Source organism: Poecilia formosa, unplaced genomic scaffold (genome assembly GCF_000485575.1).
Source record: "Poecilia formosa unplaced genomic scaffold, Poecilia_formosa-5.1.2 Scaffold3, whole genome shotgun sequence".
Taxonomy (NCBI): domain Eukaryota; kingdom Metazoa; phylum Chordata; class Actinopteri; order Cyprinodontiformes; family Poeciliidae; genus Poecilia; species Poecilia formosa.
In genome coordinates, this window is record NW_006799942.1 from 118,221 (window position 1) to 142,036 (window position 23,816).

The window sequence follows — 23,816 nt, forward strand, 5'->3', positions numbered from 1 at the left end:
GTTGAGGCTGATGTGTGTGGCATCAGGTGAAGCAGAAGGAGCTGGGATGACCAGCTGAACCACAGCACACACCAGCAGAAGTATTGCCATCACCATGGTTGCTCGCAGGTTGAGGACGTCTCGAGAAGGAGTCTCTGAAGTTGTCTTTGGTTGTTCAGCTGTAAGCTTGAAGTTGCTCTGACTGAGTGCTTGGTTTTATACACCCTTTGTCCACGCCTCTAGCTATGTTTCTTCACTGCTAAAATGAGAAGTCGTCTGCAGTGATTATGAGATAAGTTGTGGTTTGACTATTTCTTTGAATTTGAAGGCTTGTTAGCTGTTAAAGTGAAATACCTAAACTTGAGTTTGTGTTAAAAAAAAAAACATTCCAGCTTTAGTAATTCTGAAGATTTAATACCAGAATGTCAAACTTTTGAAGATGAAACAAGGACATTTAAACTGTAATGTCTCATATTTTGAAGCACAAACTATCAATGCTTTCTATCTGAAAGCATTCGATCATTTAACAATTATTTTCATTTCTTGACAAAGAACGCATGCTAAATTTCTTTAATACAACTCTGCAATTGGTGCATCATGCAAAGACATGAAAGTCATTGATATATATGTATAACTTGCACTTTCAGTTTCTTAGTGTTTTTGACATTTATTCAAATAAATTGAATTTTTTCCAAGCTCTTGTTCATAGAATATAGTTCACTATAAGAACATTTTAACGGTTCACAGCAAAGAGAGGGTAAATAAAACAGTGTGAATTTTACCAACTACAATCAAACAATGAAATGTCACTGAGGACCTTTAAAGTTATGCAACACAGCCAGTTTTTTAATGAAGGTAAGACGAGAGAGAGGAGATGCTGCATTTGTTGATTTCAGAGTTCTGGTCCTGGTTCTTGCGGATTCGGTAGAAGTTCTCGATGTAGCTGGAGCGGCCCAGGAGCTCCACAAAGTCTTCATCATGGGTGATGATGAGAAGCTGGAAATTGCGCTGACGAGAACGACTCTTGATGATTCTGGAGAGCACAGCAAAGAGATCCAGCTTAAGTACAACATGCTGAATACTTGCAACTTTCAAAGCAATGCAATGTTGATAATCTCTAAATCTAAAGAAAAAAAAACTGTGATCAGTGATTGCTTTGTTGAAAGATGATTAATGTTGCACAACTGATTCTACAGTCTTGCACACTTGCAATCTTAAAAACAAGTGTCTATAAAAAGTTTCGCAATCAGAAAAGGTTCACACGTTAAAAATGCAGACGCACTCTCAGGATAGCACAGTGTGTCAAATCTAAATCATTACAATATCAAAGTGTGCTTTTACTAAACACTACTTCGTTTTAATACTTGGTTTGTTACTGTTGTATTCAAAGAAATAGTAATGAGTTTAAAAAATGGCAACCTCAAAATTGTAAAAGGATTTATTTTCATATATCTGTTAATGCATTAAAAACACTCCCCATTCCTTTCCAAATTCAATAAAAATAAAACATGAAACTGTTAACAATTAACAAAAGGTGAAAAATATCACAGTTTCTGCTATTTTTCTGTTGAAAACACTATAATGTCAATCTTGTTGGTCTGGAATAAAGATGCTGCTCAATTAATTGTAAGGTCTTTGTAATGACTTGATGAGGGCTTCTTGCTGACGGCTTGACTTTTTAAAGTTATCTTCTAATTGGTGAGTATTCACAAGGTAAGGTGTGGCTTACCTTGTCTAATCACAAGGTAAGCCACACTACCATTATTTTGAACACAACTGTATACACCATCAGTTGGATGGATTTTCAGTGCCGTTGAAGTCTTCACCTGGTACAGACTATAATGCAAGTGGTAGGTGGAGAAATCACAAGGACAAAAAAAGAAAGAAGAGTGAAGAAAATGTGAGTTAATTTCAACCGATCCTGTTGCTGCACACCGTTTCACAGTTATTCTCCACCTCTAATCACATTAGATACAACTTCAGGTAAGGATTTAAAGTTTTGCAAAAGCATGAAAAGCACTAACTCTACAAGGGCATGTGCCAAGGACTCGATGTTCTCTCTGTCCAGGTTGGTGGTGGGCTCATCCAAGGCCAAGATCCCACAGTTCAGACAGAAAGTCTCTGCCAGGGCAAGACGGATGATCAGGGATGCCAACACCTGCACATGAGAGGCCATGAAAGAGGAACTGATTATACAGAGCAGCTACACTGACATACTGGTTCTGTTGCTCTTGGGTTGCTTATATGCTAACTGATTACAAGTCACAATTTTGTATACACTCAAGTTTAAATCCTACAGTTTGGTACAGAATAGAAAAATAATGCTAGGTTTTAGGAAATGATAAGGAGTGTTTCAATTAATTTGACCCTAAATTCATGCCAAATATGGGCAATAAGGGAGTGAAGAATAACTTCTCTCTAAATATTGAAGTGTTTATAATTACCACACACTTGGCAGGACACCAGCATGTGACAAAATTAAGAAGCTGCTGACATTTGTATCAATAGTTTAGTAAGATTTTTAAATCCCTGCTCTTGTGATGATTATATGCCATCAGGTGTTGCAGAGGGCAAGATTATACACCGCAATAGCTTGTCATATCTCCATTACTCACTCCCTCTGATTTCATCATTATCAGCATTTCTTGTCATTCAGTTATTGTGGAGAACTTTAGAAATATTTTTATGGTCTCGTGCAACAAAAGCACGTGTGCATCATCTCTCCTGGACCACAGTGGTGACAGCCTTTTGTTGATGGACTTGTCGTCTGGAGGTTTTTATTTGTATGCAATGCCTGTATTGTGACGCATCAGCATAAATACATGGACTGCTACTGACTGACAATGTTGTTGTGTACATTTTATACATGCATAACCTTTAGCCATGCCAGCACAAATACAGAATTGGCACTGTCGGCACCTTCTGGCCAGCACTGCAGCGTCCTCTCATATCCAGAGCTGTGTCTCCTTTCACCATAACTACTCTGTAGTTGTAAACCCTCCTCTTAACTCCAGCTGATGAATTCTCATCCACATCCGACCTGATCTCCACATACTCAATATCTGAAGCAGATATGAGACACAAGACAAAAGACTTAATGAAAGGAAATACTGGAGAGGAACTACTTTGTATAAGTTTGGGGAAAAAAAAGAAGCACCTTGACCCCTGTAGGTGCTGCGCCACAGGTCTCTGATAATTTTATTGATCTCATCCATCTTCATACTGTGGAACCTCATGATGGTTCTGTGGAAAGCAGAAAGAAAACAACAGTAAAAATCATATTAAAGAGGATGCTTTACTTGCACGCTGTCTTTGTTAGATTGAAAATAGCAAAATAAGCTCAGTAAGACGTACCAAGTGCATTGTCAATCACGTGTTCATAAAATAAAATCCTCTCAAGATGACAAAAATGCACCATCATCAATTCCTAAATATAGGTTAAACACGTTCACTCTGGCAAATGTGACTTTCACATATCTTGGTTACAAAATGAAAACTGCAGCAACATTTTTTTTCATTCAATACTGATATGTTAGATGATATATCGTTGTAAAAAAAGATATGCAAACAGAAGACTGGATGCTGCCTTCCTGGATACCAAGAAATATTTTGTCTATCATCTAGCAACTTGATGAAAAAGTCCAGTGTGGTTAAACAGACGAAATGATAAACGTACAAAATGCAGAGTTTCTTCCTATGACCATATATGGGGGGTTGATGAACCACAGAGGAAAGTTGAAACTAGAAGGATTGGAGGACACCTTATCCAACAATCTGACCTACTGCCTTATGTACGCAACTGCTTAGTCAACAGATGCAAATACTGACTTCCTTGTAGAAACAGCATATATCTTCCAAAAATGGACTTCTATGAATTCATCAGAAACTCAATAAAAGCTAATATGAGCAACTTAAACTGGATTCATTTATTAGGATATTAGGAATGTTATTGTTCCTGTTGTCATTATCATTAAATACATTGGATATTTAAATATAAGAGTGATATGGTGTTCTCAATCGAAACAAAAGTATGACGCAGCACTATAAAAAATACTTAAGAAAAACTACTTACTAGCACGGATTAATAAAAGAGAGTTTCATCAAGTCTCTTAGTATACTTTGGAAGCAAAGCAGTAAAGAGGAGCAGAGCAGGACCTATGTATTTTATATCACCTCTAGAATCCTTGCGGGACTTGAAGTTAAGGCTTTCCATCCATTGTTTCAACAACCTCAAACAGAAAGTTTAAGTGTACTTTCATTGAAATAACTTGAAAAAGCAATAACACATAAAACATTACTGGAAATTCACCAACAAAAATCACACTGCTTTTGAATTGTCCTTTGTTAAAGAAACAGGCCTCACGAGGCAGCACATTTCTTTCTAGAATCCAATGGACTTTGGCTCATCAAAATACATTGTTGCTAATTCCAGTTTCGCTTTTTCATCCTTGGTCAGCCCACTTGAAGTCCATTTTGACTCAAAAGACAACATATGGTGTGATCTGTACCTCAAACTTGGAGTTCACGTTTAATGTCTTAGTAATGTTGTTCTGGGCTCTTTATCTTTCTTCTCAATTTGCCATCAATTTTCTTTGTAGCCAACCTCTCTAGACCTTGGCTACTGTCCACTGAACTCTAAACTTCTCAATAATATGTGCAGCTTTAGTCACAAGAGCATCAATGTGCTTGGAGATTGTCTTATAGCCTTTACATTTAACATAATTGTCTATGATTTTCTTTCTATCATCCTGAGACAGTTGTTCTTTGGTTCTATGGTTCATGTTCAGTATGGTACACATCATGTCATCAAACTGCACACTGACAACTTGTCACCCTGTAAGTAGGCTGACTCACTGATTACAAGCTTGAAGACATTTGTAATGTTAATAAGAAGTCTCACCATAGTTTAACATGGTCAAATTATTTTCAATACCATAATGTTTGTCTCGCCGTTTCATTAGCTCTTTTTTAATCATTCAGTTAAACCAAATTTTAACAGCAAAGTCAGACTTTTTTTGTTAATTTTCAGTAAATTTTTTTTCATTACTACTGCTTTTGTCAGTTATTTCAGTGACCATTGTGGGTCATAAACAGCAACATTTTCCCATGTGTATTAGTCGGTCACACTGGTATAAGAGTTGCTAAAGCCTTAGAAAATGGTTTAGACCTGCTGATGTGAACTAGGTCACAATACTGACGTAGTGCGGAACCAATGCAAACGATTTATCAGAATAGGAAAGGATGTGGTGTGCTCAAGTTCAGCCAAAGCTTAGACTAATACAACACTAAAAATAAATCAAAGAAAACAAAATAACATATTTTGTGAACTGGGCATTTATGCTGTGCATCTACATATTAAAAATCTAATAAAGTTCAGAAAAACTAAGTTTACAGAGGTTATAACTTAGTGGTATAAAAACACAGACATGATATAAAGGTTAAAGGATACGTTCATGTCAAAATCATAAAACCCTCTAACAAAAAAATCTAAAAATATATCAGACATGTTAGCATCCTGCACAAATCACAATTTTAAAGTAGCTTAACCTCCAACTAGAAAAGATGATTTAAAAATTCAGTATCCAATCAACTAATTTTCATAAGAAGAAAATGCAAAGCATCTTCCGAGATTCAGGAAAATGCTCAAATCTGCCACATATTGTAAAAACGTTTCTCTTAGGTGCAATCTGATGTCTCATTCTGTGACCCAATTACCTCTTTCTTTAGTTTCACTTTCCTAGGTAGTACTCAATATGCTCTACACAGGAGCATGCAAAAGTGGTGAAGTGTGTGTATTACCAAAACACATCTGCGTCAAACACTAGAGGTTTCTAAGATACAAGATATAATTGCTATTATTAAGATACTATTAACAGCTTTTTAAGTCTGTTGAAATCCAGAGCAACTTAATTATGGTGTTTATTTAAAAAGTTGTACATAAACACTTTAACTATGAACTTAGAAATTTCAATTGTATTAAATGCAGTAATTACAAATGTAAATATTCTATATCTAAAGAGTCACTACAGTAAGTACTTGATTTATGTCTGATAGTGGAAGCTTTTAAAAACTATAATAATTTCTACTTGGCCATTTATAACAGCCAGCTGTAAAGTTTAATTCACAGTACTGCCACCATTTGTTTTGCAACGTAAATGACCCATTTACACTATAATTTTTACATTAAATATCTCAACTTGAAACTGCTTTGTATTCAGACAGAAACTGTGACGTAAATGTATGGGCTGCAGAAAAAAGGCTTTTTACGCTTGCTTTGCATCTTGATTAAACTGCACGATGATGCTCATAACCCTCATAACTCACCCACATGCATGGGTAAATTATGTGATTGCTCATTTCTCAGATGTTATCAGAGTCTGCGAGTGCAAACCTCCTCACATGTGCTTCCTTACCAAAATTTACAAATTTGAGAGAAGCTCATTCTTAGGAACACAATCTTACAAAGACTGATGACAAAGAGTAGTAGACAGCTACAAGAAACATTTCACTGAAGTCAGATAAGGGGGAAACAAGGAGGGTATGATGCCCAACTGTTTTTTCCTCAGCTAGTCAATGCGTTTTTGTATCCATCTATTAAAATGTAAAACAAGGTAATTCTGTTGCTCAAGTTTGATTAAACCAATATTTGAACATTTGTGAAATAAATATTTGAGGTGACCTAGTTTATCTTGTGACTGTATACATCCAGAAACCTACATTAAAATGTACATAGTCCTTATCTTTATTTGTAAAATATAATTATGCTCCAAATCTCATGACAAGCAGTCAGATATCTAACAAGTTCATGTTGTACCATGTTTTGGCAGTCAGAGGACAATGTCTACATTTTGCTATGCAGAAAAGCGGTAAAGATTTGGCACATTACAATATAATTTTTGGTTTATTGCATTACTTAAGTTGCAGAGATCAGCTCTGATTGGCTCTAAAATAAATCTTAGCTAGCTGTTATTACCACTGAAACCTCTCCCATATTCTCCAAACTGACTATGAATTAGTAGAGGTAAGATACTGATAGAGAAGTAATCAACAGAAAGAACAGATCTATCCTTTTAATGATTTATTATGAGAAAAAATTATATAGTTTATTCCCACTAACAATTTTCTTAATGGAAACAAATTATGCAGAAACATAAAATATCGAACATATTTTTTCATCCTGATATTTTAAGTCTAGGTTACAAAGTACAAAAATGTTTATGGACTACTCTATGCCTGTTTTAACATGAATGAAATGTTAATATTAATAAAAAAGATAATTTCCAACACAATTTGCAACTGACATTCAAACTGATGACTTAAAACCACTGTGAATTACACAGAAAGCCAACATATGCATCACAGTTTCCCCCAGAAAACGTACAAAGCCCAGTGGTTGGGCAGCTAGGTGGTTCATCAGTGGGTGACGGTGTTTTTTTGTATTAAAAAATGTTACATTGACAGGAAATGTAAAATATTACTTGGTAATTATGTTTCTGGAAGACATCATTAACAACGATTAAACACACAACTATTGAATTAAAAACAACAAACCAAAGAAATAGTATTAAAATAAATAGCAATTTTTTGTGCATCTGTTAAATGTAAAAACACTATGTAATGCTGGTCACATTTAGAGCTGACTACAGGCATAAATGACATAAGCAGCTGCTGAAGACCCCCCAAACCTTCACGGGCCCCATAAATGCTAACATTTTAACACGGACCACAGACATAGAATTTTAACATCTATTTATTCAGAATGGCAATGCTGTTAAATTTGATTTTAAAATATTGTTTAACATTTGTTTAACATTTAAATTTAAGACAGCAACTCTGCCTGACTGGAAGTAGACAAAGCATTTTTTATGCACTGCAAAAAAAATAAATAAAATAAAAAAATAAATAAAACCAGCATGCTGCATGATTTCGAGGTGAGCGCGACAGTTCCTTTACGGGCTGAACCACCGGCCCACTAATGCACCGGCTAACTGGGAACACATAAACTTTTATCAAGTTTCAGTGACGATACAAAGCCATGTGCGGGGCAGCGTGTGTGAGATGCAAATGCACACACTACACATTATTCTTTGCTCACAGAGATATGTGGCCAGTGGTGGTTTCGGATCTGTGCGACATGGTGAACTGTCCAGGGCGGCACCACAGGATCTGAATGTCAACAATCTTGATATTGATATCGATTGACATGTCCATGCCTCCCAAATCAAATGTGTTGATGGGGGGAAGCAGGGGAACCAGCAGAGTGGTTCGTCCAGGGCGCCAAACTGCCTAGGACCGCCTCTGGCTGTGGCTTTTGAAAGTGACTCAAACCTTGATGCAGTTCTTTGAAGAAAAATGATTCCTCATGGGAGTTGATATAAATTCCGATACAGATGAAGCTTATCTACTAAAACGCCTTCCAAATCGTCCGGATTGAGTGAGAGATGCAGCCGTGGCAGTGCGCTAGGTGGCCAACATGCAGAAGTGCCAGCTGTGTGACTGGTGCACTTCATATCCTGTTCAATACACTGATAAACTCGTCTTTCAGGAATGATTCTGCAGCGTTACTGGTGAAATGCTGCGTGCAGCAGAGATGTGGTGTATTAAAAGGTTATTAGAGAAAGATTATGAGAATTCCGACTTTCTGATAGCATACTAAATTCTTCACTAACGTTTGTGAATACCTTCCCTTTATTATGGTGATTATGCAATTTTTTGGATTTTTAAGATAATATCTATTACTTGACTTTTGAGTTACGCAAATACCAAGTCCAAATAACATGTGCCACCTACACCCAATGCTATTACTTTCGTTTGAGGATATTTATGTCATCAGTGATGCTAATACACAGACAACCACTACCTTCGACATGGCATCTATTTTGAATAACGTTTTAGACATGTAAAGTTCCAAAGTGCAAGCAGTTTCAGTATTTCTCACGCCTGATTAACATTAAACCGCAGTCACTTGTGGTTAAAAGAATAAGGTTTTTATGAATAACACTGATGGGAAAAAAAATTCAGTCATTCAAACAAATCAGTTACTTACTGATCAAGGGCTTTGTAGTAGAGATCAAGGTCTTTAATGACCAACTCAGTGGTCCTCATGGTGATCATCTTGTTTTTGTAGCGCTCCTCAGCTTTGTCATACTGATCTTCTCTCAACTCTTTTCTGTAAAAATTTAATTAAGAAAAAAATAGTAAAAAAAAAACGTTTAAAAAAAATACTCATTTTGAAATCATTTAAAGAGTGATCTTTCTCTTCTTACAAATAGCAAATATTTTACCACTTAACGAGTACTTGTCTTGGAGCTATGTCATGCTTTATTCAGTAAATCCATATTTTAAGTAATTCCAGAAAAAAAACAAGATGCAGTGCTACTCTACAGTGAGTGAAGAATATAAAAGCTACTAAGGAGCTTTCATTTGGGTTCCACATATGCAAACTATGTGGTATGATGAAACATTTCAGCTGATACTGTTTCAGTTCAGTTTACATTTATGTCTGTTTTACCTGTAATGCAGAATCTCTTCTTCGAAGCCTTTCTGCCGACCTAGTGCGATGCTCCGGTTCTTCTTCAAATCTTCTAACTTGCGTTCTGCATCACGACGTTCTCTAAAAAAGCACAGAAAATAAAATAGAGAGGTTTGAAACACTAAAAACATTCCACTCAGGGGATAGTGAATAGGCTATTAGTCTTGGCCTATCTTGAAGTGCTACTGTATTTGTTTTTCGACAGACTAATTAAAATTGTGAAGTGCTCTTACTGGCGCAGCTGCAACACCTGCATGTTGCCCATGTCTTTCATAAGAGTTTCTCGTTTAGCTACAACCTCCTTCAGTTCCTCAACTCGTTTCCTTAATGTCAGATTGTCTTGTAACCAGCGCTCTTGGACCTGAAGAAATAACAAACATGCAAGAAACAAATACATAATAACAACACTGGTAAAGAAAAATGTCCGGAGCGCAATGTTGAGGGGTCAATTCTGGTCTCCAGATTTTTTTGTCAATTACATATTTGAACCAATTCTTTTATAGTTTTTAGAACTATGATAAGAAAAAAAAAACTTGTTTAAAGAATTCAAAATATAATTTCCAGCCTTCTGGCAATGAGCTAGTCATTTATTGATATTAGAAGCAGAGATGGAACCATACTGTGCATGAGAGAGCCGTCATTGGAAGACAAAAACAAATTGATCACAGAGTTGACACTTTTTACTGCCATTAATGTTATATAAGTGGTTACCATTATTAAATCATAAATTGTCATGTACATCCTCAAGAGAATCTCGGTCCAAAATTAACTAAGATTTTTAGAAGGCTGAAAACATTTCCAATTCCAATTCTGCTGGAAGTCTTGTTCTATCGCAGTCTGAACGGATTACAGGTAACGCTTTATTTGAAGGGGTGTGCATAAGACGAACATGAGGACTTTTAGACTGCTTCATGTTTGTAACAGGTGTTATGTCATGTTTACGACAGTGCCATGTCAGTCTTATGCACATCCCTTCAAGTAAAGTGTTACCCATACGTTAAGATATCAAAAAACTTTTATGGATTATTACATCCCTGTGCATCTTCTGGTTCAATACAGATGCCAAAACCTACAATGCTTATAGATCCCAAAACTTCATAAAGTCGTCACACCAGCTCAAGAATAGAGCACACAGAGTTTCAGAGAATAAGTTTCCATGCGGTTTCACTGGAAACTGTAGCAGTGGAGGCATGTTCTGCCGATTGATGAATCACGCCTCACTCTCTGGTAATCCACTGAACCAGGTTGGGCTTGGCAGTTCCCAGGAGAATAGCACTTTCCTGACATTACTGTATCAAATATCAAAGTATGGTTGAGTTTTCTTCACTCATTAAAACCACTTACACAGTTGAGAGGAATTGTCACCCCAACCTGGTAGCATTATGTACATTCATGTATTTTTCACCGATTGGAAAAATACATGATTTTTGAGTTTCTGGTCGGCTCTTCCCCAGTCAGGGCTGATCAAACCCATTTGTTAACCGCCAATTTCTGTTCTTCTTTAACACTACCATACCTCAATAATAATATTAAATATAAAAATAATGAGACAAAAGTCTGTACCTTTTGGGTATCTATGTCCTGACGGATGTTTCCCATCTCCTTATTTATTTTGTCTTTCTGCTTCTCAGCCTCATGGAGCTGTGTGTTGGTTTCTTGAAGCTCTGATTCCTTTTGCTGCAGCATGAATAAACATATATTAAAATTAATATATATTTCATATATTAAAATAAAGAAATACTTTCAATTACTTTTAAGGGAAAAGTAGAGAGTGATTAATGTACTTTCAAAAAAGTAAAGCTAGAAAATGTAAATGAATATTAACCAAAATCCGTGAACAGATTACCTCTTTATATTCCTCTCTTCCGTCATCCATGTATTTTTTAATATCTCGTTCCAAAATGGAGACAGACTTCACCCTCTCTTTTATGCCATTGATCTGTAAAAAAACTGTGATTACATTGTAAAATGGACGATACTTTAAATGAAAACAATGCTGGAAATATAGATGTTTTTATGTTTGCTTAAAAACAAAAAGATATTTAACTTGACCAGCATGCACAAGAGGTTAGAAGTGAAGTTTATTTTTTACTACATAGTATATCTCCAAGTCTTATGAGAAAGCAAAAAAACATCGGCAGGTGACATGACAGCATTACTAAAAGCAGAAAAGAATGACAGAGAAAGCAGTTTAGAATCTCCTTTGTACATCACATGTTAGGCACCAATAGTTTGGAGATGAGTGAGATGAGAACATGAGTAAGCATCAACCTTTTCTTGGCCTTCTTCCTGTTTCTTTCTTTTATGCTCCATTAACTCTTGCTTCTCTTGTTGCAGTTTTTCCAAAGCAGCAGACAGAGGTGACAGCTGTTCCTTTGCTTCCTGTGTGAAAAAATTGTTGTCAAATATTACTGGAAAATCAAATCTTAATATGCAAATACAAAATTGTATTGTCACAACAAACAATATATCTGTTCTTCAGAAAACAACATTTATTGGCTTTTGTCATTAGGACAATATTTCTGTATAAACAAATGGTCTGATATAATATTCTAACCTAAAATGTGAAGTTTTCGTAAGTGAAAAATAATCATAATCAGAAGAAATAAGCCTTAAAACATTAAACTGTGTGTATTAATCCATTTAATATGATTGTCTTATGAAGTTGAGTTTCTGAAAAGTAACTTTTCAATAATATTCAGATTTGTTGAATTGATCTGTATGCACAAAATGATGTGTTACAATAATTACCCTAATGTCTCTGGTTAAAGCCTGAATCTCTGCAGTAAAGTCAACACATTGCTCCTCCAGCTGCTGCTGTTTCTGCATGTCGCTGCTTAGCTGCAGCTTCTCTGCTCTCGTTTCATTTACGGCACTTTTCAGGATCTGAATCTGGTCCTGTTGATCTTGGATCAGCTTACGTTTCAGCTCCATTTTGCTAGAGGCTGGAAAGAGACAGTGTCAGAAACAAAGTACAGAAAAACAATTTTATGACACAATCTGCTAATGACAAAGAGTTGAATCAAAAGTGGATCAACTTTGACTCTTAAGGCATGACGCTAATGTGCAAAAAAAATTAATCAGGTTCTGCTTTAGAGTATTGTTTTTTTTTTTTTAATAATTATCCATTTAATAGGTATCTGCATAAGTGTACATTTCTAAGAGGATTATTTTAATTAGCACATTTATAAGCTAAATATCTTTTTAAGATACTAGAAAAACTATTATCAAAAACTATTTTTAAACATTATTGTTAGAATCTGACAAAAATATTTTTTTTTTATCAAATTATGCAAAAAAATGTTTATTTGTTTTGTTTTTACACATATTACACAATACTCAGTATAAACAAGTATGACTTGATTAAAATTATGTGTGCTGTTATGTTGCTTGCAGGTGTTAAGCTATTAAATAGTTGAAATCAAGGCAATTAAGCAAGTATTAAAAGCAAAACTAAAATATTAAAACTGTAATGTACTGTTGGAGTTTGTGAATGAGGAAAACCTACTGGTGTCCAGCTTGTGCTGCGTTTCTTGTTTCTCCTGACTAACTTGCTGAATGGTTCTAGTCAGGTCTACTCCCTGGAGTTTAGCTGCTTGCTGAGCTATTTTTCTGTCCAGCTCTTTAAGGTCCATCTGCAAATGACCAAATATATGAATTGGCACAAATGACACGAAGGTCTGCATTTAAAATTGACAGCCTATATTTTAAACAAACACAGCTTGGGAAAAACGTTTTAACAGCCAACAGTAACACACAAAAAATATAAATATACACATTTAGACCGTGGCATTCCGACCACTGAATGAAGGACACTCCTTTTCTTGCCATATTCTGCTCGGAAAACCTACTCTGTCTTTCGTATAGTGGAAATGCAGTCAAACTTGAAGCAGTTTTGTTCCAACTGTATCAGCATCAGGCCCAGTTTATAAAAACTGGTTCAAAAGCGGCACCACTTTGTTGTGGAAACAAACTCTAAAAACTAAAACTTTGAAAATGTCAATAAAATAAGCTCTGCTGAGCTTATCTTGAGAAAAAGGCAATGAGAAAATTTTTGCTTCTCCATTTCTAGGGCTGAAATGATTAATCTAATTAGTCATAAAGAAGCTACTGTTGAAATAAATAATTGTCAACTAATTTAGTAATCGAATAATTGTTAACTGGATATGCAAATTCAAAAATGCTACTCACAAGAATTATTACATCAAAACTGTACAAAAAATATATACATCTTACATTTAAGATAAAAAACCCCGTGTCTATAAATATGTTCTACTCAGGATTCATCGAGTGGCATAGTTTCAGCTTCACTCAGTTCAAATACTGTAAAATAAATCTCCTATTAAGCACCTTTTGCTATCCAATTATTAACTTGGTATTAAAATGTTTTTCTTATTTAAAAAAGACACAAAAAGCAAGATTCAAATGAAATGTTTAACGTTATGAAGTGGATCTGTGGTGACAGGCTGGATGGGAAAATCAACCTGATCTAAAGAGACTCAAATGACAACTTCGGTTACAGACACCTCAAATGAATCTTGGTTGATTCTCAGAAGGATCAGATCTGCCCGTGTAGAAAAAGACTTTCATGTAATGTAGGCGAAATGCTAGAATGTTTATACTAATTGTTGAGTAGATTAGCTGGGCGTCTGTCAGAAATAAGCATGAACCAGAGAAAAGTTAAGGTGATGAGAAGATGCAGTGGTACCAAGTATCTGTCCATCAGAGAGATGTCTTGCAGGCAGGCCTTGGCTGTTTCCTCCTCAGACATTAAGGTACCAAGCAGCGTGTCCTGTTCTTCTATTTCAGCCTTGAGCCTCTCGATTTCTCTGTTCACAATCTGAAGTCGGTTTCTCAGCTCAGGCAGCTCCTTCTCCTGAAACTGTACAATGGCCTGTCTGCAAAAAAAATAAATGAATTGGGTAAAAAAGAAGTATGCAGTGCTTTTTTCAAACTTTAAATTTAATATCTTCTCATATTAGCAGCATACTTCAGAAATACAGCTGAGTATCAGGTAAGTAGCAGTTGTGTGGATTAAAATGTTTTGATAATGACAGAACAATGGGCAGACTGGTTGGAGATGACAGAAAGGCAAAGAGAGCTCAAATAATCACTCTTCACAACCAAAGGATGAGGGAGTAAGGTAAGGTAATTTTAGTTATATAGCACATTTTCAGCAGCAAGGCAGTTCAAAGTGATTACAGTACAATCTCTGAAGGCACAATATTTCAACTCTTGAAGCAGAGAATTGATTTCATCCATAAAACATTGGGATATTTTTCCTTTCCACCAGGAAACATCAATCAAACCCCCCAGGATAAATCAGTCCTACTGCGGACCAGGCCCATCTCTTTATATCTCAAATCATCTCAACGTGGTATATTGAACATCACAGAGAGTTCACTGTATTTTAGTGGGCTCCACTTTCATTTGTTCTTTGTGCAACTTTAGGAAGATGTAGATTAGCATCACAGATGTGCATCTGACCAATATGCAACAAAACATTTGAAAAAATGTTTAAAAAAACTGTTGAATCAATCAACCACAAGGAGTTAACACAACAGTGATCCAAACCAGTTTTTAACAAGATCTACCTCATCAAGAGGTCAGTAAGTGTGTGCATTTTTTTAGTTTTATCAGTAGCCAGAAAATTCAAACACAACAAAAGAATTTAAACAAAAAAAAGAAACTGTTGGATCACTGGATAAGAACACAATTCAATTAGTTTTATGAGGTAAAACTTACATCCTATGAGAATTTAGCTCCATCTAGTGGAACTGGCTGGAAGTTTACTAACTGTGCTGGCCAATCTACTGTGTTTTATTTAAACTTTTAAATTAATTTGAAGGCTATTTTCAACTATAATACATTCCTGTGCAAAAATAGTCATAAAAAACTATGATGAAAACGAAGCTTAAGGGCAGGAATTATTTTATTTTCACAACATTGACGACACTGATGAATATGCAGATATTTCATTTTCAATGAGAGTCTCATGTTATGTGTTCCTTACTATTCTATCATTTTACAGACCAACCAAAGCAGAATGGTGAAAGCAGGACTAAAAGTCTGTAACTGCATAAATAATGCTACTTTTAAGAAAAATATTAATCTCTGCATCTCCAGGTAAAAAGATAATGATTTCTTTGAAGCAATAAAAAAATACAACTTTACTTCATTTATGTTTTTTTTAATCTAAGCAGTTAAATTAGCATACCTCACAGGTTTGAGTGCCATCATTTCATCCCTCTTCCTCTCCTTCTTCTTCAGGTCCTGCTCTGTGTTCTTCAGTTTGTCAGGCACCAGGCGTAGCTTGGACTGCATGTCGCTGATAACTTCCTGCAGGTCCGATTCTGAAGGAAAGGTGCGCTGGCACACAGGGCAGCAGGGCTCCCTCTCCTCTGTCAGCTGGCTGATGAACTGAGTGTACACTGCTGTGGCTCCTGCTAACATGGCTTTATCAGGACAGGTGGAAAAAGAGAAAACATAACATATTTACACAACAGTGGTAAATGCACACACTTTTATCCCAAAGCAACAAAATAAATGGTGCATAGCATTCATTAGATTTAACATAAGTCCAGGAAACTTTTTTTAAACCCATTTCAAGTTGCAATTAATAATAAGTTAAAAAGTTGCAATTAATACATGTACATTCATGGCCAATAAGGTTTAAGACTGACTCACACAGACAACTTGTATTTTACAAAGCTGACTGCTTTGGCATTTATGGGGGTGTTTTTTTATTTTTTTTTATTTTTTTTTTACAGACCATAGGTAACTCTGAGCAAAGAGATATTGTAAAAAAATAGCTTTTTTAAGGACGAATACAGCTTTTGGGGCAAAAGCTCCTAATTTTCTTTTGGGGTAAAAGAGACTGCCCAAAACTTCTTTTGGACCGATACCATGAGTGGAGAGTTAACGTGTTAATAAGGACAGGGCATGTATCGAATAAGAGTGTGGTGACTTTGAAAAAAGGTGTTGCTCAAAACCTCTCCTTTTTGTTTGCTTCTAGCTAGACATTTATGAACTTCTAAATGCCCAAGAAAGTCTAGCAAGAGCCAGGAGAATTATCTCCTAAAGGGAATTCAGTGTAGGGACTTGGCTGTCGCCACTGCAGTTTGTTAGGAAATTAAAAAGGCAAATGAGATACACAGGTCGGGGGAAACTTACAGATACTGGCCTGATTTAGGGAATGGCTGCAAAGAAGATAAACTGACAGTCTGCAGAAAGTACCAGGACTGGACTGCAGAGGATTGAGGGAAAGACATGTACAACAGCTATATAAAGATCAAAACATTGAAATTTGAGCCATTGCCTGAAGACTACTTCCATTTAAATCCAATCAGGAGCTTTTGATTATTTCTCCAAAGTCTAGGGGGAAAAATACCAGCAACCTCCAAGTGTTAATAAAACAAGTATGAGCCACCATCCCTACAATAAATAAACAGTTTTCTGTAGATGTGTAAATTTCTGCTCCTGTCCAGTTACCTCTTTGCTTGGATACCTTCTCCAGATCTTCCTGCAGTCTGCCCAGATCCTGCTCCAGATCCTGACTGCCACATACACTGAAGAACTTCTCTTCATCGCTTGTTAGTTGTTGCTCCTTCTTCCGCAACTCAGTAGCAATATGGCTTTTGTTCTGCTCACTTGACGCCAAGTCTTTACTGAGATTCATAAGAACAGAAACAGACATACAGACTTCAAAACTCTTTAACTCAAAAAGGTTTTTCATTAAATAAAATAAAACCCACTCACTTTAATTTGGCAAGTTTGTCCCTTGTACTATTGATTTCCTTGGATTTGGAATAGATCCAGTCTTCCAGTTCTCTCTTGTTGGGAAAATGACCCAGGAGGGACGTGAGATTCTCGCCGTGACGAGCCTTGGTTTTCCGTACCTGCTCTTCCTTCTCTGTCTGGAAAGGTGAAGAGGAAGAATGAGGAGAGAAAAAACAGAAGAACACAAGAAACAGCAACAACATTTGAAAAAAAAAAGAAAGCCCAAGAAGAATGTAGAGAAAATAGAAGATTCAAAATGGTTTGATTTGAACAGCTTACCATGATTTAATTAAGCAACAAGTACAGAAAAAGAAATGAAACTATTCTGCAATGTGGAATCATTTCATACCTTATCTTTCTTCAACATGTCCATCTGAGTGCGTGCAGTTGTGTGCGTGTTAAGAATCTGCATCTCTTGATCGAGCCGTCTCTGCGCCCGGTCAAGCTCCGTCTTTTCTCTCTGGAGTCCCTCAATCTCAGTCTTCAGCTCTTCGACATTGGAGCTCTGAACGGCACGTTCCAGCTCACACTCCTGATGGGGAAAACCAACACACAGAATGAAGCTGGTAAATGTGTGACTGAAATGTGCCTATAAAAAACGTAGACACTTTATGTTACAGAAATACTTTTATTCATATGACAACTTAATAATTATATTTGATAGTTCATACAAAATCTTTACATATTCCCAAATAAAAAAACTGGGAAATGGTATGAAAAACTGTAACTAATGAGAATAATATGACAGCAGTTATAAAAAGTCTAAAGCTGTTGATTATTTTTTCAAATAATACAACAAGACAAAAGTTGCTGTGCAGTCACCTATCATCAGAAGATAAAAAGTTACTTGAGATGTGTCATCAAAGTATATAAATGTGAGGGATCTTACAGCTTTGGCCAATTCATTTTCCAGCTCTTGCAGTCGACTAGATGACCCTTCGAGTTTCTGCAGATCTGCCCTGATGTTCCTCAGCTCCTGCTGCTTCTTTCCCTGCATGTCCCTCTTCAGCTCTACAGTTCTCTCCAGGCCAGTCTTCTTATCCCTTATTTCATCGATAGACTGCTGCTTCTGTTGCTCCTTTTCCTGCAGATCCGCCTACAACACAATAAAAAGAACAATAAACAAAACTGTCAAAATTCTACTTATTTCAAGTGAAATTTAAGTAAAGTTTGATATTTTGCTTGTCAAATGTTATTTAAAGTTTGATAAGTAAAGTAAAGTTATCAAACATTAGTTATCAAAACACACAGCAGGAAGCACAAAGGTCATGGGTCCAAAAAATTGAACAGGAGTGTTTTGGTTTCAGTCCAAGTATTTCTTACTGTAATCTGACTGAGTGTCTCTTTCTCCTGCTCCAGTCTTTGTATGACGTGACGATGAAAGCTTTCAAGCTGCAGCGAGGTGAAGGGGGGGCGGTCATAACCCTCCATCTCCAGATGGGATGACAAAGAGCGAACCTGTGAAATGCAGAGGACGAGAGAAAAACCAAGGAAAGCTGTTATTTTCTTGGAACTTTTAATTACAATACCAGAACAAATTAAGATTGTTCCTGATAGTAATGTAGCATTTTTTTTTAACTCTCAGTGGAAACGCCAACTATCTTTCATCGTCAGCAGGTCAGTATAAGTGTGCATTTCTCCATTCTTCCTCTCACCAGAGTGTCACGGCTCTTGACGTTCTGAGTATGGCGATCAGCTTCCAGCTGAAGACGACCTGAGATGAAAATAAGGAAAAACAATAATTGCACATATTTATGAACTGGATAGAATGTATCCATCTTTTTTAAAAAAATATACTAATTAAAACTGACTAATGTGGCTTGTTTTTGTTTTCACAACCTTTTATTGTGATGCCACTAAATAAAATCTACTGCAACCGATTCCCTCCAGAAGGCAAGTGGACCAATATCTTTGGAAGACAAAGGTGGTCCAGAGGGAACAGCAATCAAAACAATGTTTAAAACTCCACAATTTAGTCACATGTAAAATCTAAAGAACATTAAAAACACAACTCTTCCACAATAACCAAATACCTAATGCATTTTTCTGCACAGTGGGATCTGATAAAACCCGTGAACGCGACTTTAAACCAGAACTTTTTTGATGCAAGGCAACACTGCAAACACCCATGTCACCATGCAGCCACAGAAAATCATTGTAAACAAAAGCTAATAAAAAAAACAAAATGTGATTAATTGACTCTTCTATTTTCATAGAAAGCTTAAAAGCCAGAGCAGGCCTACAAGTAAAAAATATCAATCTATACTCCTAATCATCATTTTTTTTTAAAAAAAGCACTTTAGGGATGATTTTAATTTACATTTTCATTACCTTGCTCGACCAAGAGATCGGCCTTCACTCTGTTGAGTCTCTGACATTCCCGGCCGGCTCTCTCCAGCTCTCTCTGGCAGTCTGTCAACCTGCGCTCCTTCTCCTTCACTGTCCTCTGGTGGTTCTGGTAAATGTCTTGTAGCTCCTCATCTGAACCCTGAAACACCTGCACCACAGATGGTTCACTGGTTTAAAGTGAATCTCTACATGAACAAGCACAGCTCAGCATTTGTTTTTCAGATAACAATAGTTTCAATTAAAAAAAATAAGAAACATAATTCTAATATATATGTGTGTGTGTGTGTGTGCAAGTTTAATCATCTGTAATACACAGCCCTCAAAGAAGAAAAAATAATTTCGCATTTATGGCAAGTGAGACTCAGGTTGTTCTATTTCTCCAACAGTTAAATACAAAGAGATACTTACAGCCCAAAATGAAAAGCAAAACACACACTTCAAAGGTGGACAACACTCGCACAGTAAATGATCAGAAGTTTGTAAAACTAAATGATTAAAGAAGAAAATAAAACTAATGAGTTCACAGAAGATCACAGAACCTCAACTGACTTAATGTGACGTTTAGATTATGTCACATTATCTTTGCTTTGGAATATTGTTGACACTTCCACGATCTCATATCATCATATTGCACTCCCTCAATATTTGTTTGCAAAACAAAATGAAATAGAGATAGACAGCTTTAGTGATGCAGCACTTGGCGGAACAAAAGCGCTCCTTGCATAGCCTGTAGTTGAATCTTATTTATGTTTTATGAAGTGAAAAATATTTTATATTAATATACACTTGTTGAATTTGCCGCCTGTATGAATTCACCACAGCTGCAACTCTCAAGTGCGCTCTCGATAAAACTGACATTTCTAAGTGCTGTTGCTTTACCTGTTCCATGGTTTCCTCCAGCTCTTTGTTGTCTTCCTCCATCTGTTTCTTCCTGCTGTCCAAAGCCTTGATGTCATTGTCCAACTTCATCACCTTCCCCAGTTTCTGGTCGAACTCCATCAGTTGATTCTGACAATAATTAAGAAGACTGATTAAAAGGGAAGACTACTGACCAATCCTCAACGTGGACTGACCGTTAACTCTCATTTATGCCGATTGATACTTCTGCTGGCAATGCACAATTCACACACCTCAAGCGGCTCAATCTGGCTCTCCGTCTGGTGGACACTGTCTTTGGAGGCCATCAGCTGAGCCTCCTTGGTGGCCACAGTCTCTCTGATCTGCTGAGCCTTCTCCTTGTTTTGCTTCAGGTAGCGTAACTCCACTTGGCATTCTTTGACTGTCTGACTCTGTTTGAGGCGCAGCTGACGCATTGTCTCCAGAGCCTTAATATATCTACACAATGTAAATAGTAATGATTAATTATATGGTGTTACTTGTGTTATTGTGATGTGTTATGGAGATTGGAAGCTCGGCCATTCAATCAAACAGAAATATCTGCTGGACTCACTTGGTTGCAGCAAAGATGGAGTCAAATTTGTCTTTGAGTGCTTTGCCCTCACTAAGTGGCCAGTTGGAATCTTCTTGGTGACAAAAGATGACATGATTCAGCACCGGCTTGGAAACTCCTAAAGCAGAAATCATCTCCCGATCCAGTTCACCACACTTAGAAGAAAGACTTACTCTTTCACCATCTCTGGGAGAATTAAAACAGGAGACAAACGTTCTCATTATAAACGTTTTCAAACACTAGGTAAAAGACTGCAGTAGATTATTGAAAGTGTCTTACTTTATTCTAGTAATGACCTGCTCTAAGCTTTTGAATGAATAGTTCTTTGCTTTCTGTGTGCAGGACATGGAGCGCTGGATGGTGACTTTCTCTCCATTAACGTCTGAGAACAGGAGTCGAATCTGAGCTCGTACATCCGTCTCATGGGCATCCTGCAATGGCACATGATCACTTTAAAAATACAAAAATAAGTTAACAACAACAGACAACATCATCTGGCAAGCTAGAACAGAATTAATTTATTACCAGAAATGTTATTATGGGAAATCAAAAAATGTAACCATCTTTTACTACGTTTTTCTCCAAAAATCTTAAATAATCCTAAAAGAACTTAATGGAAAATTATAAAAAAAAAACATATTTGTCTTTAAAAATCATTTGAATCAAATCTGGCTTTTGAGAAATCTAAATTTAACTAGATTTGAGGTAATGACTAATAAGGTCTTAAATGAAAAATTAATTATATAACTTTACAGCTATATTTAAAGATTCTCTCTAACAAAATGATGAAATGTTCATCGACAAACCTTTGGATCATGAACAAAAGCTCCTCCTTTAGATCCAGGGGGAAGTTCCCCCGATGTTGCATACTTGAGGCATTCAATAATAGTCTGAAAACACAAAAACATTTGGATTATATTGTACAAAGAGATTAGAAACTATTATAAAACATACCAAATGTATTTCAGAAACTTCTGCTTAGCTATCCTCTTCTGCAGAGCTTTAAAATAAACCATGGCCATGCTTAATAGTTAGGATTATCTTCATGTTTTCCTACCGTTTTTCCTGCTCCGTTAGGTCCCACCAGAACAGTCAAAGGAGTAAAAAAGGAAATGATTTGTTTGTCTTTATCCTCAATCCCAAAGCTCCTCACTCCGAGGATGCTCATTTTGTCTATCTTCGACATTTTTGCTTATGAAAGAGAAAAAGAATAAAGGCATTTAAATTTTAGACAAATGCTTTAAACATGAAAAAATCTCCACCAATTAGCTAAAAAAGTAACAAAAAGAACTTAATGTTAATAACTATTAATAGCTGTGGATGTCTTTTGTTTGTTTACTATAACAAAGGTTAAAAAAACGTTACAAAGCTGAAATGCCCCAGTCAGGCTTTTTATTGCCAATGGTGATTTCTAGTGTCTAATGTGTCAATTATGACTTTTGTCACACATAACAGGAAAAAATTATAGATGTGGAGTAGTTTTCAATTACTTATAATTAAGGTATTGAAAGATTACTCTCAATCATGCATCAAAACATACACCCCTACTATTTTGAGTTTTAATGCATACATAGAAAAGAAAAATAAATTTTAGAATATTTAACAGGGTAATTAAAAATGAGAGTCAATCAAAAGAAACTTGAAACATCCTTATCGCTGGGTAATTGATTGGTGCAACTAATAATGTAAAGAATATCAATATTGTATTGAATTCCCTATATTTATTACAATATCTGAAAAATATAAACAATAGTATATTCTTCACAAAACAGCAATAGTAAAACAAATAAATTCTTTCATGCATATTTTCTTTTAATAATTTTCTAATCAATTTCTAGCCAAGTAGAAGAGACTGTTTCATGCTTTATCACTAGATTCGTCACGTCGTGAATTCTGTAAAGTAATAAACACACAGCGGAAAGAGCCTTTGAAGTTAACGCACGTGTTCATTTTAGACGTTAAAGCTTATATTTTACAATAAAATTATAAATTAATCATTACACAACTCTGCTTGACACAACTGCAGAAGGTTACTTTGTTTCCAACTGAGTTTCGAGTAGACGGCACCCTTTAAAACGTTTTGTTGACTTTGATAGAGAATTTATAACAAGCTAAAAATGTTTACCTGTAAGCTAACAACGAAGTTTTGCGCTACTGCTACTTTGCGGTTTAACAGCTAATAAAATGCATTTCGAAGTACTCAGCCGTCATAAAGATGCACTGACAGTAATATGGTTAAAAGGAGCGCTCCCTAAACGTATACATAAATAATTCAACCCTCTTACCGTGGACAGTGGCTGCACATACGACCAAACGGGAACTACAGTTTTCGCGCTGTGAGGGAAAGTGACGTAAGATTAGTTGTTCACTTCCGGTCTCAAAATGACAACATAAACTATTGAATGGCCATTCAAACACAGTTAGCTTTTCATTTTATTGCAAAAATAATCGGTTAGAAAATGAAATTGTTACATATTCTCATAAATACAATTTTTAAAATCTGACTTTGAAAGTTAAATAAAAAGATAGCATTAATTCAACTTGAATGTTATTAATTTGTTTGTCATCTAGTGTGTTATCGTAATGGTGATAATATGTCCCCATGGCTTGCTCTTTTCCTCCTTTATGTCGTTCTTTATTTCCTTCTTTCTTTCTTGGATGTTTGCAACTGAATTTGGACCTGATTCAAATGTTATTTCTGAATATGTAAATCACAAACATGAACTT

At 36.0% G+C, this 23,816-nt stretch overlaps 1 protein-coding gene across 2 annotated transcripts; it reads right to left on the reverse strand.

Moving 5' to 3' along the window:
- Positions 1-377: 377 nt before the first annotated feature.
- rad50 (RAD50 homolog, double strand break repair protein) lies at positions 378-23,462 on the reverse strand. Of its 2 annotated transcripts, none has more exons than XM_007552861.2 (28): positions 23,375-23,462; positions 22,147-22,280; positions 21,896-21,979; positions 21,369-21,520; positions 21,090-21,275; positions 20,770-20,974; positions 20,519-20,647; positions 19,622-19,787; positions 18,946-19,004; positions 18,614-18,748; positions 18,180-18,386; positions 17,640-17,822; positions 17,270-17,427; positions 17,003-17,178; positions 15,729-15,966; positions 14,220-14,409; positions 13,020-13,146; positions 12,263-12,456; positions 11,783-11,893; positions 11,358-11,450; positions 11,075-11,188; positions 9,745-9,872; positions 9,491-9,592; positions 9,026-9,148; positions 3,137-3,222; positions 2,899-3,041; positions 2,004-2,137; positions 378-1,012 (listed from the first exon to the last, which is right to left on the reverse strand). In XM_007552861.2, exons 2-28 carry the CDS (start codon positions 22,273-22,275, stop codon positions 826-828), a joined length of 3,939 nt encoding a protein of 1,312 aa, XP_007552923.1. In that variant the 5' UTR covers positions 22,276-22,280; positions 23,375-23,462; the 3' UTR covers positions 378-825. The 2 variants fall into 2 exon arrangements, with proteins under 2 accessions (XP_007552923.1, XP_016527529.1); XM_016672043.1 differs by lacking the exon at positions 23,375-23,462 and adding an exon at positions 23,215-23,304.
- Between the last annotated feature and the right edge of the window lie 354 nt (positions 23,463-23,816).

Coding starts and splice junctions, on each gene's coding strand:
- rad50 (XM_007552861.2), bottom strand. CDS start 22,275: ATGTCGAAGATAGACAAAATGAGCATCCTCGGAGTGAGGAGCTTTGGG. Junction 21,276..21,368: donor CAGGTCATTACTAGAATAAA/GTAAGACACTTT, acceptor TAATTCTCCCAG/AGATGGTGAAAGAGTAAGTC. Junction 18,749..18,945: donor TCAAGAGCCGTGACACTCTG/GTGAGAGGAAGA, acceptor TGCATTTCACAG/GTTCGCTCTTTGTCATCCCA.